The following is a 20,484-nucleotide window of genomic DNA, read 5'->3' on the forward strand; positions in this document are numbered from 1 at the left end:
ATACGTTCAAGATGAGGTAAGGAAAAGCGCAGGGCAGTTCCGGGAAAGTTTCAGCAAAGAACAGCCCAAGAACTAGCTGAGGCTGGGTTTCAGGGCTAGACTTCTGAAAGGCAAGAGGTAAGGAAAATCTGAGTATGCAGGAGACCCCGGCAGAATGCAACCATAAAGCGAGACAGCGCTCCACCCCCATGGAAAGGATGAGATTTGAAAAGCTGCAAATCTAGCATCGCTACTAAAACTTAGAGGCGTGGGGTATCCTCCATGCTTCTTGAGCATGATAAGAGAGGCAGAGTACGGTGTCTGGAAAAGCCTGACTGGCAAGGTGAGCGCTCTGGCTTCTTTTCTGGCTGGCCTCTGAGATGCTCTAAGAGGGCGGAGCAGCCTCTACAGAGATGGGACTGAGACGGGGGGAGGCTTCGAGGGAATCCATGCACTATGCATTGAATCTTGCCAATTTCAGTACTGGGTGTGAAAGAGAGAAAGATGAAGAAAGCATCTGAGTCTTAGTTCCTGCTCTGCCGCTAAATAATTGTGCTACCTTTGGAAGGTCACTTAGTCTTTCTGGGGTCTTAAGTAAGATCCACCAGGGGACTGCATGGAATATTCCCCCATGAGCTTCCAGGGCTAGGAGTCTGTTATCTACTTTGTGTTTTAGCTCCCTCATCTGAAAAACAGGTTGAAGAATAATACATGCCTCCTAGACTTGATACGATTTAACAGCGTGAAGTCCCCAGAGAAGTCCCTGCTATATGTGTTAGCTATCTCTACAATTTCCTTTCGTTTCTCATTCAGTCTAGTCCGAATCCTTTTTCATCTCACTTTTGGATGACGTTAGTGGGTTCTACCCTGGTTCCCCATTTGCAGTGACTGCACTCAGTACTTGACCACTAGAGTAAGGCTTCTTAAGGACTAATGAAGGAACCTTCTAAAATTCCATGCACAGGCATGTAAGATTCAGGGAATTCTCTGAAAGCACAAAAAAATAATATGTGCATGTTTCTTTGGAAAAGCTCCTTAACTTTCATTAAACTTTCAAAATAATAAAAAATAATTTTGGACTTAGTTAAGTGACCCCTATTTCTAAATCACCTCATTCATCACCGAATTCTTCAGGTTAGAAAAATATTTTCCCTACTTCATTTATTTTCCCACTCATCTGGTAAACTCTGTCATATATATATATATATATATATATATATATATATATATACACTTTTCTCACATCTTCAACATCTCCTCACTTATTCTTACTCTCAGCTATTTCTCTGAAAGAAAAGACGTAATCAAAAGAGGCATTCCATAAGCTTCTATCACTTCATCTGTTCATTCATCTGTCTTTGACCCAAACACTGTGCCTGTTGCTTTTGGTGAAGAGTATTTGTGCCATGCAAATGTCAGTGTCTACTGTGTATCATCCAATTTCTCTTCTCAAGGATGTCTCTCAAGCACAATCTCCCTTTACCTACAGCGTCACCAGATTTCCCTTTGTTGGATCTTTCCCTTTATCATGCAAACATGCTCTTGATATTTCTTCCACATAAAAACAAATTATTTGACCTCTTTTTTTCCCCACCAGCTCCCTCCTCTTTTCTTTGCTCCTCTATGCAGGAAAACAACTCTAGGAGTTGTAGATATTCACAGTATAGACCCCTCCCTCCCCATTCTCTTGGGCCCATACTGACCTGGCTTTCACCCACATCGCTGGACCAGGACGATTATTGTGAAGGTCACTGGTGACAATCAATTCTTTTAATGGCTCCCCATCTCATTCAAAATAACAGAGTTTTGCTATGACCTATAATGTCTTCTTTGGCCTGGTTCCTCATAACCTCTCTTTCTCTCTTACATCTTCTCTTAATCATTCTGTCCACTTCTGCCAAACTGGTCTCCTCACAATGTTAGGATTGCCCCACCCCAGGGCTTTTTTTGTTTTTTTGAAATTGGAGTGTAGTTGATTTACAATGTTGTGTTGGTTTCAGGTATATAGCAAAGTGAAGCTGTTATACATATACATGTGTCCACTCTTTTTTAGATTCTTTTCCCATGTAGGCCATTACAGTCTTGAGTAGAGTTCCCTGTGCTAAAAAGACAAATATCATATGATATTGCTTATATGTGGAATCTCAAAAAAAAAAAAAAAAGAGTACAAATGAACTTATCTACAAAACCAAAATACAGTTACAGATGTAGAAAATAAATTTATGGTTACCAGGGGGTAAAGGAGGGGGAGGGATAATTTGGAAGACTGAGATTGACATATATACCCCAGGGCTTTTGCATCTGGAGTTCCCTCTATTTAGAATAATCTTCCCATAGAGACTCACAGCTGATTTCCTCACTTCTCTCAGGGCTAGTCTCAAATTCACCTTTTTGTGAGACCTTCTCTGGGAACCCCATCTAAAAGTTTAAACTTCTTTTTGAACACTTCGTATCCTCTTTCCCTGCATTAATTTTTCTCCTATACAATCATTTTCTAACATAATATGTGTTTTACTTACCCATTTGGTTTATCTATTTAGTTTGTTTCACTCAGTAGAATGCAAGCTCCATGGGGGCAGGAATTTGTGTCTGTTTTGTTCACTCTTATATCATCAGACCGAGAACAGTAGTGGGCACATAGTAGATTCCTTATAAATACTTGCTTAAGAAATCAATAAACGAATCTTATTTCGCATAACAGCAGCATTTAAATCTGTTAAGGATGCCTTCTTCCTTGAAAGGCTTTCTTCACTTGTTTCCCAGATTTACACACTTTCCTATCTTTTTTCCTATTTCACTAGCTTCTCTTTTCAGTCCTTTTTACCTCATTTTTTCCTCAACACCTCAGCCTATTAATATTGGCATGCCTCAGTGTTATGGGTTGACTTGAGTCGCCCAAAATCCATATGTTGGAGTCCTAATCCCCGGTCCCTCAGAATGTGATGTTATTTGGAGACAGGGTTTCTACAGAAGTAGCCAAGTTAAAATTAGGTCATTAGGAAGGATTCTAATCCAATATGACCGGTGACCTCATTGAAAAAAAGGGGGGAAATGTGGAGACACACAACACAAAGGGAGAACACCATGTGAAGATCAAGACAGAGATCGAGGTAATGCTTCCACAAGCCAGAAATTGCTGGCAAACCACGGGAGGCCAGGGAAGAGGAGCCAGTTCTGCTTCACAGTGCTTAGAAGGAACCAACCCCGCTGACACCTTGGTCCAAGACTTCTAGCCTCTGGAATTGTGAAACAATCCATTTCTACTGCTTAAGGCTCTCCATGTGTGGTGCTTTGTTATGGGAGCCTGAGTGAATGAATACACCCAGGGGTCAGGTGTTGAGATTCTTCTCTAGCCTCATTCAGTCCCTGGGTGATCTTACTGTCTTGTGCTTTTAAATCCCATCTGCATACTGAAGTCTCCCAGTAGTTTATCTCCAGCCCAGCATCTCCTCAGAACCCTCACGGATATCCTCAACTCTACACAACATCAGCTTTCACCTGTCCAAAATGGACCTCATCTTCACCAGGAAGCTCCTTACCCACAATCTTCTTCATCTCATTTAATAGAAAACTCATCCTTCAAGTTGCTCCGGTCATTTACCTTGGAATCATTCTGGACTTTTCTCTTTCTTATCTTTCATTTATCAGCAAAATACTTGACTCCACTTTCAAGATGTATTCAGACTCCACTTCTCACCACCTGCACTGCTGGTGCCCTGGTAGTCGCATCATCTTTCATGTGATTTATAGCAGTAACCTCCTCATTTGTGTCCCAACTTCCACCCCTAGAACCCCTTCACCCTATTCCCAGTGTAGCAGCCAAAATGATCCTGTTAAAAAGCATTTCAGAAAGTCCAAAACTCTGCAATGTCTCCTCATCTCACTCATCAAGTCCTTGTGGGGGCCAGTGAAGCCCCACAAGTTCCGACCTTTGGTAACGTCTTTGACCTCATCTCCTCCTCAGCTCTCTTCCAGCTCATACTGCTCCAGCCATACTGCCTTTCTTGTTGTGCAGATGTGTCAGGACTGTTCCCTCACTTGCACCTGCTCTTGCCTATGCCCAGAACACTCATCTCTCAGATATCCACCTAGTACATCATAGTCATTCAACAAATGTTTCTTGAAGGAACAGGAAATCAGTTGAAAATATTGCCATTAATAAGATAAAATTAAAACTCTTTAGATTCACATTCACATTGCACTACAATTATGCCCCCATTTGATCTTTATAAGCTCCTTGTGTGCAAATAACATCTAGACGTTTTCTGTTTTCACTGCAGTGATTTGCATAGAAAAGTCATTTAACAAAGATCTAATAATTTGCAGAATCAGATATGAACAAAAGGTATAGTCCAATTCACTTCAACTTGTGTAAACTGTTTTATAACTACTAGTAGTTCTAGATTAGTCTCTCCTTATATAGTCATTTGTTCTAATTCTAGCAAATGAAACCAAGCAAAGTTTTGCCTGTGATGATGATTCGTCATTAATAGTTAGGGTCTACCTGACCCCCACTTTTCCTTGTCATTTCGTTAAGCTTTTTTGGTGAGAATTTAAGATGCATAGCCTGAGATTTTCAAAAATCCCTGCATGCATCTCTTCTTTCCTTGTTTTATATTCATAGAACCCCAGTCTTTTGCTGAGCACATGACCATCCAGAAAAAAAAATTCGCAGTCTCTTTTGCAAATGACTGTGACCATAGAACTCTATTATACTCAAGTAAGATATCAGTTAAGAGAGAACCAGCATGTACTCTTTGCTCCCTTTTCTTCCATGCCCCTTCCTCCATCCTGCTGCCTGAAATGTGGGTATGATGGCTGGATCTCTAGCTGCATTTTTGGATCATGAAGAAAAGAGCCTTGTCCTAGGAAATGAGGGGTGAGCTGGAAGGGGTTTAGATTACTGAGGACTTCATGGAGCAGAACCATCAAACCAACCCTTGACATTTTACTTCTGGCCTTGTATGAGAAAGAAATTTCTCTCTTATTTAAGTCACAGTTAGTATAGGACACACCCCAAATCAAACATAATCCTACCTCAAACATCACAAAAACTATCTAGTTCCTGGAAACTTAGAGCTAAAATGAAGTACTGCTGCATCGTTTAAAAGAATCAAAACAATAGAAAGTGTATGCAATGATAACCAAAGGTCTTTATTTTCTATATTTAATTTCTTACAATCATTTTGGAAAAATAGTTGTTTCTCCAAAAGTGCTTTCACTGAAGAAAGCTGATATGACCTAAGCGTTATTTGAGAGATTATGGAAAAAATAGTTATCACTGAAAAACAAATGTTCCTTTCAGTTTACACGTTACACATACTTAACACAAGCATAAACGAAAAGTCCGGTGTCAGAAGTAGAGGCCATTCTCCTTAACTGAAACATTCGCTCTGAAGAGAGTTTTGGCAATAAGAGATCCAAAATTGAGAGATGTAAAAATCTCATTCAAAATGAATGCTGCCTAAGAATGCGGAAACCTACAACATTTTCTGAAAACCTTTTCTGAAGAATGTCTCTGTTTTTGGTATTCTCTTAGACACTCTGAAGTTTGTTTAACATAGCATCCTATCTGCTCAACATTCCAATTTAGATGTGCTGATTATCTGCTCCACTCTTTTGAATAGTTAAGTACGTCCTATAAATAAACACATCAATTTTGCTCTATTACTACCCTTCCAAAAAGCCTCATATAATTGGAAGTAACTTAGTATTTACTTATCATTAAATATATTTTTGTTAGAAAGGATACACAGCATATGAAATCACAGGATTCTCATGAGTTAAAGACAAATTTTAGAACTCACAAATAATATTTACAATGTAAACATCACAGTTATTACATCAGAGGAAAATAAATCACAACATTCACAACACGGCATATTTTATTTGGTTTTGATATTGAAGTTGTTTTCTTGAATTACTTATGTAGAACTCAAAATAGAATTACTTTGCTTATCGTTTTCCTTCAAGAATTCTGAAAAAGAAAGTAATGGTGATTCAAGCATGAAAACATTTTTATTTACAGCCTCTTACTTTCATTTACTTCTCCACTCATTTGATCAATATTTCTCCTAGCCCCTCATCAGCAGCTTTTGAGAGGGGATAGCATTTGGGGATATCAAGAGGGAATCTTCCAAAGGACTTATTGTTGGAAAGGAAGCCAGAATGTGAAGGGGTTCTCTAATTAGTCATAAATAATTACCCATTTGTAATTTTCACAACTGGTTGACCAACAAAACTTCCTGTTAAAAGAATCTGTCTAATATCACCCATTCAAAAAGGCAAAGAATGGAGGATGGAAACTCATAAAAAGACAGAGTAATTAATCCTCCTTTATATTGTAGCGCCTATTGTATTTCTTAATTTATTGGAAAAACCTTATTTTTATAAACATTTTTTCGAGAAGCTATATGTAACTTGCTTTCTTTTTTGAGCATTTGAGGAATTTGTTTCTCTGAAATGTCTGTGCATGGTAAGGAATAAGCACATATAGCACCCCTGACCGTGTATCTTACAGGTTATCTCTCATGTGACAGTAGCAGAGTTGAGCAGGTGTTACAGAAACCATAGGATCCACAAAACCAAAAGCATTTATTTGGAGTCCTTTAGAGAAATTTTTGACAACCTGATATAGTGATGCTATAAAATTTCTTTAAAGGCTTACCAAGCATTATAAAAATATTTTATGAGCTAATATAAACAGTAATGTAACTCAGGAAAGAAACATGCCTTGTATCCATGTTCACATAAAGACAATTTTGATAACAATCTTATCACTTAACAAAGGATAAAATCTATTCATGTTTTCTCTACTCAAAAAATATTTTACAGTGAATATTATTAGAGTCGTTGTACCTACACTCACTTCATAGGTAAAATAAGCTAAATTTGACTTTCGCTGCATGAGGTTTACTATGTTTTAAGAAACACAGTGAGACCCAGACTGTCTTGGTATTTTCACAATAACGAGCCATGCTGTCATTTTATGGTATTTCCTTATACTTAAATTAAATGAGATGCTAATAGTCAATCACGGGACTAGACCTTAAATTAATAGAAGAAGCATGGCTTGACTATCAAAGAGAAAGCCAGTTTTTCTCATTAGTGTGAGTCAGTCTCCTTTTTTCATATCTCTTCAGAAGGATAGGAATGAGTCTGTGGAAGCTAGGAGATACCAAACTGTTTACTCATTGTGAGATTTCTCTCTCATGCTATCAGAACAATGCACGAATCGTTTCAAGCTGTTTACTAAGCTGGGGTCCACTTCAGATAGAAGCGTCCTTCTTAGATGAGGTCTCACTGAGAGAACTCTAAGATGTTTTTCACCAAGTGACTCTTACCTACTTAAATAGATGATTGCTACTAGAATATAATAACGCACAGTGATACTCACCACTGGGAAGCTGTCAGCAGCTTTGCTCCAAAGAACTTGCCATCATTTTTCTATCACTTCGAGAAAGTTAGGAGATTCTCCCTCACTGCTGCAGACCAGAAAGAGAGAATCGTGCATGTTAAGGCTCTTGGATGAGAAAGCTTCTAAAGGAGAGGTGATGTGTGACCCAGGTTGTTTTAGGTTCTCTGTAAAGTGCACTAAGAGCTAAACAATTCTCCTTCAGATGAGTCATTACCTATGAATTGTTCTTCAATCTTCAAGTGTCTAAAAGTTTTCTTACAGAATTATAATCTGGTGGGCAAAGAGTCATCTTGCCTGATTTCACCCAAACAGAATTGTCCTTCATACTCACCATCTAAACAAAAATAATTGGAATAAAAAGAGAGAGTACCACATGTCCTATATATTGTGCTCCGATATTTACACACCACGGAGAGACATAGGTTTTACTGAATCTGAGAAGACAAAATAATTCATGGTTTAATTCGGTAAAATGCAGATATTATATATGCAGGTAAAGGGAATTCCATGTGGTACCAAATTGCTAGTTGACTGCCCTTTACATGTTTTAAAAATCAACATTTTTGATAAAACCTGTTCCCAGACTCAGACTAGATGTCTCTACAGTCATCCTTTTTAACCCTGGAAGCACGGTAGAAACAACTGGAGAACTCTTAAAAAATACCAGGGTCTAGAACCGCATCCCTAGAACCACTAGTTTCCTGGCACTTGGTCTTGGGTTAGGCTCAGACATCAGTATTTTTTAAATTCTCCAGGGTAGTCTAATGTTAGCCAAGGTTGAGAACTACTGCTTCAGAGCTAGAGAGAGAGAGACATCTCCATATGCAGCTTCTATTTTGAAAGTCGTTTACAATTTCTCATTTTAGCAAGCTCTCTGTTTCTTTACCTCCGCTTTCCATTTAGAATTGAGTTCAAGTATTTCTTTACAGCCATTTGTTTTCGAAGGCGGGTATAGTTGTCAGTGAAGACTGCATCTGAGTGGCGTTTGATTGGTCCCTGGTCTTCTGAGATGCTATTGCTAAGAAACGAGAGTATAAGGAGACCAAATAATTTTAACAAGAAATGATAAAGGTACCAAAGGTCTGAATTTCTTGGAGTCAGAAAAAAATGAATTCCAACACCCAACTCATTTTCTATAAAAAAAAGACTGAAAGAAAAATGCATCTAAGCCTAAGGATAGGGGAGCAAGGAATAATTCAACATACTTTGGCCTTTACTGGGAGTGCCTTTAGACACATTCTGTCCTAACTGAGCAAATAATTTATCAAAAAAAAAAAAAAATGGGGACTACTTGAAGCTGTGTTCTGCCATTGGAAGGAAAAGTTCTTTAAAAAATAAATATTTCTTTATGAAGCTATGCCACTCTGAGTAGTATCTTCTACATATTCAGTTATTGGCCATTTAAAGACAGAATCTTCCAATGTTTGCTTTGAGCAGGAAGTAAAACACAAACACTAAGGTTAACCTTAAAATTTGCTTCAGTTTGTACTATGTCTTATTTATTTTTTACTGTGTTTAGTTCAGTTTGTTTGCAGATTTATAAATGATTATTATTTAAGAAAAACAAGTGTGTCTGGAGCCAATGAGTATGATATTACTAGGAAAACTTCTTTTCTTAATCCATGGGCCTGGTACATTTTATTGAAGAATATAAATTATTTGATAACTAAATTAAACATTATCAAGAGTTATCCATTTCAAATAAAGAAAATTAGTTGTTTACAGTGAAAATATCATTGTCAAATTTAATAATCATAACATGTTTTTAAAAAATAATAAACTCACTTTACCTAATTCGTTTTCCAATAAGGGACTCAAGGTACTTTTTGGCAGAAAGTTGACTTAAGAGTCTACTATAGTCACTGGTGAAAACTCCATCAGCATGTCTGACATTTCTGAAACAAGGAAGAAAGTATAGTCATTATTTTGTAAATAGTTTGCTAAAATATCATTTTGGCTCATTAGATACAAAAGAAACATCAACTTATTTGAGAGCTCCTCATGTAAACTTAAATCCAAAAGGAGGTTTTCTAACAACCCAATAAACAATATAATCTATTGACTTATTCTAATGACTTTTATCTATATTTCCAGCCCTACAGTTTGAAAAATTAAAGAAATTAGCTTTTTTAGAAGCATATCTCAATATTAAAATAATATTCTCTGGTAGAACCTATAAAACTAATTCTCTCCTAAGAAATACTGGTGGGAAAATATATTTAGTTTCTATTTATTTATGGTGCTTTATTTCTTCTATTCTGAATAAAGCTATATGCAAAGGGAAATTCTCCTGATTTTAGCAAAAAATCCTCTTATGCCTTTTGCTATTTCTTCTGCCAAAATATTTGGAAACAAAATCTCTTAAGATAGAAGGGATCACAGAGCATATCAACCAAATTTTCCATCCAAATGAGAAATAGTTTTTGCTTTGTCTTTTCTATAGAGTTACCCTGTCTACACTGGAATGCTGCTCTGGACAAATGGTTCCGTGAAATGCATAGCTTTTATTATTAGACACCTTTTCTTTACATAGAGGTGAAACTCTTGAATGCTATAAATGCTATAGTTTTACAAGAATTGGCACACCTTCTGATGCTAAAAATTTATGCAACAGAATATAAGTGGATGAGTTGCTCAGCCTGGCCTGTTACAACCTCTCTGCATGAAAATCACGTACAGCAGCAAGAGCTTCAACAAATCAGGCTGAATGAAGCCATGACACATGGAAACTCGTAGCGCTATGCTGTGAGAGTAGCTTCATGGTGACACAAAAACAAAATGTTTAGATTTCAAAAAAGCATTTTCTAAAATAAAACAATAAAAATGAACTCACCTGGATACATCATAATAAGGTGTGTCATTTTCAGCTAATGCATTTTGTAAAACGTCAGTGTCTGCTTTTAATGAAATTTGATCAGGTTCATTTGCTCCTTCAAAAGGTATTCTGTCACCCATCCTGTTAGGAAAAAATACTGTAAAGTATAATACATTCATTTCTCAGAAGCTAGTGCTTATGGTTTTACAAACATTTGAAATGAGTTATTCAAAATCTTAGGATATATCACCCATTCACAATATATGGATAGCATAATTGATTTAATGGCTTCTATGGTTTACGAGAGTATAAATAGTGGAATTTCTGTTTACCCCATAAAATACATGCCATACAACTTTGACAGGCTTTATGTACCAGAAGAGCTACTTAGTTCAGTCTTTCAGAGCATGAAGCAAAGTACACTTCTTTGGCAATAGCTTCACTTTGCAAAGTTCACAGGTAGAAAGATTTTATGCAAAATAGAAACTTTGGAAAATTTTTTATATTCAATATGAAAATTGGGAGCAATTCATGTATTTGTTGATGGTCAGTATTACTTGTCTCAACATCTCTCAAGAGCTGAGTACTAACTATTTTTCCTTCTCTAAGTCCCTAAACTTTGTTTCAAAGATTCACCTTGGTGTGATGTATTTCTATGTATTGACCAAGTCCGAAGACTTTCTCCATCTCTGAATAGTTACTCAAATTCAATGAATTTTGTCGAGCTTTTTTGTTTCCATTCTTACATAGTAACACAATTTTAATAAGGGATATACGATGCTTTACTGGAAGACTAAGCATAGACATGCCTAAACATGGAATATGATTATACTTGTGAATTCATGCACATTTTGAACACCAGCACACTGTTAAAATTATGTGTGTGCATATTTTCACTGTTGGGGTAAACTTCTAAGGAGTGTGTCGCTTGCCGGGCACTTGTGTATTTTTTGGTGAGGCAGTAGCTGGTAGAGAGTAACAAGCAGCCCTCTTTGAGTATGAAGCCTAGCAATCAATGCAAACTTCGGCATTCTTGAGATTATTCATCTCTTGTGATATAACCATTCAGATAGACTCATTCTATTTAATTATCAAAGCAATGTATGATCTGGCTTTAAACAGACTTCACAGAGAACCACTAACAGCTAAGAGATTATTTACTCTATCGAGCATAAGCCTACCTTGAACAAAGAATTAGGAATAAGAAAATAAGCAAAGAAGTGATTATTTGTGCTTAGATATAGTAGTCCCTGTAAACTGGAAGGAAACTAATGTAGTTTCCATTTACTGTCTCCTTCCTTAGCATAAATTTATTTCAGATAAAGCTTTAAAGGTGAGTTATTATACTGTATGAACTTGAAATATGAAACACAACATAGAGAGCAGTAAAACTAAGGAATTACGATAAAAAACCAAGTCCCTTAAAATTCATTCATTGGGGGAGGATGTCTCAGTAGATCAATTACCCCACAATCCTTAATATTGACAAATTGATTCTGCCTAATCTGTCCAACATGATTTTATGCATATTCCACTAATCAACTACTCATCTTATGATTATTTGCCGACTGATCTTAAAAATGAACTAAACCCAATTTTGAATTAGTTGATGAAGTAATAGAAAGTATAATTATGCTGCAAATTTTCACTTTAATAAAAGTATGAAGGAGTAAATCCAGATTTCTTTACTTCCTGGGATCAGTTCATTTTTCCAAATCAGTCCTCTTAATCACCAATTGCTTATTCTTGATGATAATGGGAAGGGAACATATAAAGTACATAATCCCATAAAAGATTGTCATTCTCTATGAACATGACATAAAATTACAATATGATAAAAAAAATGAACTAAAATGAGGTAGGCAACTAGACACCTATTTTTCCAACAGAAACTGAACTGAACAGAGATGACAATGGAGAATAGCTCATTACTCATCTAAAACTGGTTTCGAATGAAAGGAAAATCAAACCTTCCTTCTGCCTTGCTTGGAAATGTGATCCACCCTACCCATAAAACTAGTCATTGACACTGTCTCTCTGGCCCTGAGAGTGAATTCCAAGACTCAGAATAATCATGTGGACCTGAAGTTGAAAAAAGCTTGCTTAACATGTCAACCAACAGATTTAAATAACTAATACCTAATGTTTTAAATTGAGCTGTCCAAAATAACATATAGGAAATTCCTATTTCCATGGAGAAGGAATGTTCAACTGTCTAAACTGAAAGAGAACCTACCTTAGAGCAGAAGGTGCTCCAAAAAGAGGCCATGCCAGGGTCTGCGAGAAAAGCACGCTGAAAAATATCAGGACCAGGAGTAGCTGGGGTTTGCTTCTCGCTTCCATCTCTCTGCACCTCAAAGGGGAGAGAAGCACATCAGCTTGTCCAACCACAGATGTTCCAGTAAGGTCATTCTGAGTGTCTAGCAGTAATGTCTTAAGGCTCTTGCAGAGTTTAGAAAAAGTAATTTTCATCATACAGAAAGAGTTAAACTGCAATATGATTACTTTTTAAATCAAAAAGGTTTTTGTATGTGTGAATGGTGTTTGAATAAAAATTAGGATCTTTTCCAACTGCTGCCTGTCTCTCACTAGGCACAAGCATATATTGAATGCAATACTCTTACAGTACTGGAAGTAACTATAGGGACAATTTCCTTATAACAGAGTTGTAACATCCATGTCTAGTATTTTTTCTAACTAAGGAAACAACTTCAAGAAACTAAAGTTTCTTCTTTTACTCTAAGTTTTTAGTATCTGATTAATATAAAACTGGAGTGTCATCTATTTAATAATGTAGGTATATATGTATATACATATCTTTATAAAATTATTTTGTATATACATTTTTTCCTCTTTTAATTGTATATGTTACAATTAACATGGAGCTTAATCTCCATAAAGAGTTTGGTTTTGAACAAACTAACTCAATTAGTAGTGAAAATTAATACAAAAAAATCATTGAACCACATATTACCACTGAAATAATTTTTGCCATAAAAGGAAAAATATATTAAATACAAAGCCTGTATATTTTTACATCTAATACACTTACACATTTCATTTCTAAATAGCTTCTAAATAGAAATGTAGGAGTTTGATGTCTGTTTCTTGTGCTGTCTGTAAAACTCACAGCATTTAAATTTAAAGAGGAAAATAAATGCTTTTTAAGTTCACATAACTAACATATGAAATAGAAAGAACAGCACTAAAAAACAAATTGAAACTTCCAAAACAAATGTATCCACTGAACCTTCAGTCAAAAATTTATATACAAGCCAAAAAAAAAAAAAAACCCAAACCCTACTTTAACACATTATTTTTAAAGGGGCACTGAGTAAAAGAAAAAGCAAGGTAAAGCATTTTCCAACTAAAGAATTCAGAAAACCCATTCATATGTGGGAAGTTGAGGCATTTCTATACTTACCAGGTGACTTACAAACCTGTATTTTTGTTGTTGTAAAGGAGGAACACTGTAAAATTCTTTTTCAAGAGAAAGAAAAACTCAATATACCCTGAGAAAAGTTCCAGAGGCAGGGGGAGAAAAAAAAGAAGAAAGGTAAGGTTTTCACTTACCTTGTTCAGTAGTTTTCCTAGGGAGCTTTCTGTTCCAAGGAGAATATTAGAGCTGTCTCAGGTGCTGAAGCCCCTTGAGGCCGACAAAGTCTCCACCAGGTGCTCTTGCCCTTAGAGCTGAACCAGGACTTGGTACTGGCTGAGGGTTGGCTACTATTGCCAGCAACTGCTTTTCACTCTACCCTGACCAGCATTTCAAAGCCATCATTTTATAGGGCTTAGGCGTAGGACTGAGCAATCACAAAGCTCTCTGAAGGACGTCACAGTAGTATTCTCATGGGATGAATAGGATTGAAGTTCTTATTAAATTGTCATTATGCCTGATTTATATAAATTTATAGTGAGTAACTTCAAGATGTAAGCTATAAAGAGGAAATTTACTTTTCTTTAAACAAAAAAAGGTACCAAGCTTAATGTGAAATATTTTAATCTCTAATGAGTAGCAATGAAATAAAAGACTGATTAGTGTTATGGCCAAGGTCACTGGAATTCCTTCAGAAAATAAGAATTTTATGTGCAGGAACAGATGCAGAAAGCAACAAATACTTAGGCTCATATGCTTACAAGCATAATTCTCCTTTATTATAAGGCACCAATTGCCCTAAAGCCTTTTTATTTTTATACTATTCATGTAGATCCTGACTTAATCTTTCTTGAGATCTATCCTAATTTTAAAAGCATCCAGAAATAATTTTCCTTATTCTTTCTATTACTACTTTTTCTTTATATTGAAACAAGTCCCTGGAAAAATTTTCAAAAAGCCTCTAAGATACTGTAATATACACACTGTTGCTTAGAATAGTAGCAGTACTGCTGTTTCACATTAGCATAAAAATGTCATAATTCCTAATGCATTTTCACATACATGACCTCAAATTATCCAAAAAAAAAAAATTATCGTACTGGATAGTCCCAAAAGTTCATTTTTTTCTTTCTTTTTGAACATTATATTCATCAGTTTTTTAAAGTCTTGTACTGTGTGGAATTATATATATCCCTGAACACACACCACACGCATACCAGCTTTTAATATTTCCAGCACAGTCACTTGACAGGTGATTACAAAGAACTAGTTGGCAAGCATTTATGGAGTACTTTGATAAACACTTAATTTCTATTTGTGGGTTTTTAATTCAAAGTAGTCTAGCATCAGAGTTTAAGGTAAAAATGCAGCTACCTGAACAATTTCATGGACAACAAAATAAAATGTCACTCTCCCTTTTGTTTAAAAAAAAATGGCCAGGGTGTGTATTCTTTTATATTTTTCTTTGTAAGTCCCTCAAGGGGTAACAGCTCTAAAGCCCCCTTTCTTTCTTCTGCTTTAAGATTTCAGTATCTATTTCCTTCATTCAAAGTCAGACTGATCCAGTAAAAGAATATCCTGCTTTGCTTAATCATATTTTCTAATCCAGTTACAAGAAAAATTCAGTGAATTAAATTTCAAAACGTCTGGAAATTTGTTTCCCAGCTGACAGCTCTGACTTAAGCCAGAGTTCCTGTGGCTTAATTCCAGGAAATCTTTTTTTACCTGATAATTACAAACTAGAGGTTGAAATCATTCTCATATGGAATTTTTTTTATCCTCAGCTCTTCATCACCTAATTCCCAGTGAAGCAATTTTATCTGAGAACAGCAACAGCAAAATAAGTTGATTGAGAGTCACAGGGAACGCACTGCTGAAGGTAAGCAGAAAAATCTAAAAGAAAAAAAGACATGAAGTTGATTATTATTTGGTCTAAGCAAGTACTTAGCATTCACACAGAGTGACTACAGTAGGTTTTCCAATGGTGAAGACAGATTCTCCCATTATAATAATAAAACACAAAAATAAAGAGAAATAATTAAAACTTATTACCTCTGAATAAAAATAAACTAAATCAAAGAACTGTGTTTTTTCCTATGAATTTAAATTAGAAATCAAAGCTGAATTTCAAAATGGGATCATAGCACCATCTTCAGGTTGAAAAGCCTTAATTCAGAAATTTTTTAAATAATGTGTTTCTTCTCTTTTCTTTCAAGGAAGTGGATGTAAACCAGAGGCTCTTTATCCAGCTAAATTATGGAATCTTCCAGAGAAAGAAACATGTTAAAAACTACTATAGCTGAGTTTATTCTGAATACTTTGTTACTATAAAACTCAGTAAATACAAAAATACAAATGTGAATTTACTGTTTAAATCTGCTTTTTCCCCTACTTTGGCATATCTTTCCATAATGTTCCCACATCTCTAGCAGAACTTATTTCCTACCTTAAGGCTTCTCATTAAAATGATATTTATAAAAAGAAGAACCAGTTGTTCATACAACTAGAACAGATCTCCAAGACCCTTCTTTTACAAGTAAGTAAACTGATGTCCAGAGAGTTTAAGTAATTTTCAGGTGGTAGTTACAAATAGGGGATGAAACCTAAGTCTTCTGATCTTGATTAAGTTTTCTTTCCGTTAAAGACTGGTGGTTTTCTGTAACTGTTGTTATCACCATTACTGATGATAAAAGGTCAGATAAGGGGAAAAAAACCCTCATAAAAACATTGGCATCTCCTTTTTTCACCAACTGGACCAAAGGCAGAGAAGGAAAACTGGCATTCTAAACTAAAACATACTGAATGTAAGGAAAATCAGATGGAAGGGGTTTTCAGGCTCAGAAAATAGGCAGAAAGCCAGAGTCACCCTTTTTTCCTTAGTGAAAAGAGCTAATGAGGGTCCTTATTAAAGATGATAAGCTAAAGCTGTGCTCTTCTGCGTCTTGAGGTGACAGCTTTGCCTGCCTAACTCAGCCAAACTCACACTCAGCCCTGAGACCTGTCCACTGTTTGCCAGGGTCATCCTGAGGGTCTGCATGAGAGTTCTGCAAACCACTGGCTGTGAGCCGCATCTGGCTCAACTCTCTGGGTTTTGTCACTCAAGCTAGGAAGGATGTTTACATTTTTAAAAGGCTGAAAAATGTTAATAGAAGGAAAATACTTTGTTTGAAAGTTATATGAAATGTAAAATTTCAGCGCTCATAAATGAAGTTTTATTGGACCATGAAAATGCTTACCACATACGTATTGTCTACGGCTGCTTTTGTGCTACAATGGCCAAGCTGAGTACTTGTGACAGAGAACCGTAGAGCCTGCAAAACCTAAGATGTTTACTATTTGGTCCTTCACAGAAAAGAAGGGCCACAGAAAAGCTGTAGACATCTGGTCTAGAGCTTGCCATTTGGGAAGATATTTAAGAAGTCATGTTTACCTTAATATTCTTAAGTCTTTAGTTTTCAATAACTTGTATTAGGAAATATATATGTGTGTATTTATGTGTATATATATATACACATATACTTTTAGTATATACTATGTATAATATCCATGTATGTATATACATATGTGTAATATACATAATGTATACATATATCTAAAGCACCCCTTCATTGTAGCATTGTTCATAATAGCCAAGATATGGAAACAACCTAAGTGTCCATAGATGGATGAATGAATAAAGAAGATGTAATATATACATACACAGTGGAATACTATTCAGCCATACAAAAGAACGAAATTCTTTTTTGAAATGAAATTCATTTGTGACAACATGGATGAAACTTGAAGATGCCATGCTAACTGAAATAAGTCAGATGGAGAAAGACAAACACTGTATGATTTCACTCATATGTGGAATTAAAAAAAAATGAAACTAATAAACAAAATAACACAAAAACAGACTCATAGATCCAAAGATCAGGTTAGTAGTTGCCAGAGGGTAAGGGGGTTGGGAGGGTAGGTGAAACGGGTGAAGGGGGTCAACTGTATGGCCATAGATGGTAACTAGACCTGTGCTGGTGATCACTTTGTAGTGTACCCAGTGGTTGAATTATAATGCTGTACACCTGTAACGTATCATATAATAAATAAATGTATTAAAGATTTAAGAACAAATTTCATCTACTTCACAATGTCATGACTATACATATGCCCCTCCTTCTACCATACACACATTCCATGTAACCAGCCTTTAACTCAGTGACCCCCACCTCGACTTAGAGATCAGAATATACGAGTCCACAAAGAGTGGAGGTGTTACCAGTGGAGGAAATGGGAAGCAATGATGTCTAACCCCTGGCTCTTGACTTTAAGAACTCTGAAGTCTGTATGTTAGAATGAAAGATTTGGCAAGAATGTTTACTGAGTGAGTTCGCACAGTGTCTGCACCACAATACCTATTCTCCCCAGACCAGGAAAGAGCCTCTGAGACGGGGAAGAGAAGAAATAATTAGAGATGGAGAGGCAACCTGCTGCCCCTTGTCGGTAGTAGTAGGTTTATGGTAGGAGCGAAGGGATGCATGACAGAACCCTGCCTTATTAAGCTTGGGGACTAAGTAGTAGAGGCTAACTTGGCTTCTTTTCTCATCTGATTGCCACAGCAAACAATGGAGAAACACTCCGCAATGGTAGAGGAAGCAGATAGACCTGTATGACAAAGAAAGTCTGCCACTCCCTGCTTGGGAAGACCCTAAGTGCCTTCCAGGTGGTAAAAAGCTAAAAGGGCCTACCAATCTTTAACCAAGGGCCAGAGCATACCCAGAGACCAGAGGGGACTGCACATCTCAGTGGACAACAGCAAGGCACAGAGCATCCCCCAAGGACCCAGAGGAGGCCTCCTGGAATTTCATGCTGTTATGTACACATGCTCACAAACTTAGATGCTACTGTGAGGAAAAAGAGGGAGAGAGCAAATCCTGAACTGACAGAATGTTAAATCTTAAAATTACTGTGTTTACCCAGAAATGACAAAGAATACATTTTCTGTGGACTGGAGGAATAAAATAGAAGTTGAGTTCGAGAAAACATTTTAGAGCTAAAGTTTCTGCACATGATGCTATGTGGCCTGTGATATTTGTAGTTGCTATTACTCTAAGAATGATCTTGAGTTTGTATGATCATGCTTTGACTAGGAGAAGACTGCACAGGGCCCCTTATCCTACTTAGTATCAACATTAACTTTAAAAAGACTATGATTGGGCTTCCCTGGTGGCGCAGTGGTTGGGGGTCCGCCTGCCGATGCGGGGGACGTGGGTTCGTGCCCCGGTCCGGCTGGGCCTGTGAGCCGTGGCCGCTGAGCCTGCGCGTCCAGGGCCTGTGCTCCGCAACAGGAGAGGCCACAACAGTGACAGGCCTGCGTACCGCAAAAAATAAAAATAAATAAAAAATAAATAAAAAAGACTATGATTGCCTTGGCTAGGACTTCCAAAACTATGTTGAATAAGAGTGGCAAAAGTGGACATCCTTGTCTTGTTCCTGATCTTAGAGGAAATGCTTTCAATTTTTCACCATTGAGAATGATGTTTGCTCTGGGTTTGTCGTATATGGCCTTTATTATGTTGAGGTAGGCTCCCTCTACGCCCACTTTCTGGAGCGTTTTTTATCATAAGTGGGTGTTGAATTTTGTCAAAAGCTTTTTCTGCATCTCTTGAGATGATCATATGATGATCACTTCTAAGAATAACTGCAGACATTTAATTTTAGGATTCAATAGCCTTAGAAGGCATGCTCATTTTTAAAGTTTTAATATTTTAAATTTAAGTTGAGGGAATCCTTAGAATAATCAACGTGGAATCTTGAAGGAAGGTCACTCTAGCCCTGAGCACATCTGTTGGATTGGTGAGCAATTGGTTTTTAAAGGTTGTAAAACACAAATAAACGAGAAGTCCTTTCAGACCCTTGTTGTTACTCAAGTCCCCCCAGGAAAAGAGGCTGGATCTATTGTAACACATGTCAGGAGGAAAGGTCAGTGTACTACCAGCAGCCAAACACCAAACCCTGTTGGGGGTCTCTGGGGGGAGCAGCACGGTGGCCCTGGGAAGGAGATCTGAGGCCAACATCGCCTCTACCTCTCCAGGACTCCTGGCGCCTCATCCTCCGGAAATAAACTCTCACTGTCTAGGAAGCAGGAGATGTAGCTATTTGATAAATTTGGTTTTTTAGTTAATCATCATTCTAATACCATGTATCTGTAGTCATTTCACTGTACTTCCCAGGCTGAGCGACTAATGTTCTAATTTCTGACTCATAAAACCATAATTTTTAGCTAGAAAGATAATGTAGTCCTGCCTCTTTGTTTGGAGAGATTATAGGGATTCAATATCCAAAAGAGGCATCGTTTTCTATTTCATTTAGGGACACAGAGTTGAAAAACCAAACATTGTCTCAGCTCTCAAATAGAGTAAAATCAGTACAGACATTGAATTCATAATTATAAGGTGAGTTGGCCTGAGAAGTATGATGTGTTATGAGAGGCAGAGCAGGTATTTCTGAGGAAGTTATAGCAAAGTTGAGATTTATTGAGTGCATGAACCTTGGCTTAAAAAATAAAAGAGGGCTTCCCTGGTGGCGCAGTGTTTGAGAGTCCGCCTGCCGATGCAGGGGACGTGGGTTCGTGCCCCGGTCCGGGAAGATCCCACATGCCGCGGAGCGGCTGGGCCCGTGAGCCGTGGCCGCTGAGCCTGCGCGTCCGGAGCCTGTGCTCCGCAACGGGAGAGGCCACAACAGTGAGAGGCCCACGTACCGCAAAAAATTAAAAGAGAGAAAGATGGAAGAACATTCTAGGTATAACAAAAAAATATTTTAGAAGACCTGGAAGTATGGCATAAATGAGAAATTAATATGGAACTTTATCTTAAGGGAAAGGAGAGCCAATAAGTAGGGGTATGATATGAGCTTGTG

The 20,484-nt window shown here is 37.0% G+C and overlaps 1 protein-coding gene across 2 annotated transcripts; it reads right to left on the reverse strand.

Annotated features, from left to right (window-relative positions):
• Nucleotides 1-5,122: 5,122 nt before the first annotated feature.
• Nucleotides 5,123-13,950, reverse strand: VIP (vasoactive intestinal peptide). 2 transcript variants are annotated; one of them, XM_060030489.1, is made up of 7 exons: nucleotides 13,785-13,950; nucleotides 12,448-12,558; nucleotides 10,230-10,352; nucleotides 9,187-9,291; nucleotides 8,283-8,414; nucleotides 7,376-7,463; nucleotides 5,123-5,956 (listed from the first exon to the last, which is right to left on the reverse strand). In XM_060030489.1, exons 2-6 carry the CDS (start codon nucleotides 12,552-12,554, stop codon nucleotides 7,418-7,420), a joined length of 513 nt encoding a protein of 170 aa, XP_059886472.1. In that variant the 5' UTR covers nucleotides 12,555-12,558; nucleotides 13,785-13,950; the 3' UTR covers nucleotides 5,123-5,956; nucleotides 7,376-7,417. The 2 variants fall into 2 exon arrangements, with proteins under 2 accessions (XP_059886472.1, XP_059886473.1); XM_060030490.1 differs by having other exon boundaries at nucleotides 12,448-12,564.
• Nucleotides 13,951-20,484: the final 6,534 nt, after the last annotated feature.

The sequence above is a fragment of the Delphinus delphis genome, chromosome 14, assembly GCF_949987515.2.
Source record: "Delphinus delphis chromosome 14, mDelDel1.2, whole genome shotgun sequence".
In the NCBI taxonomy this organism is placed as follows: domain Eukaryota; kingdom Metazoa; phylum Chordata; class Mammalia; order Artiodactyla; family Delphinidae; genus Delphinus; species Delphinus delphis.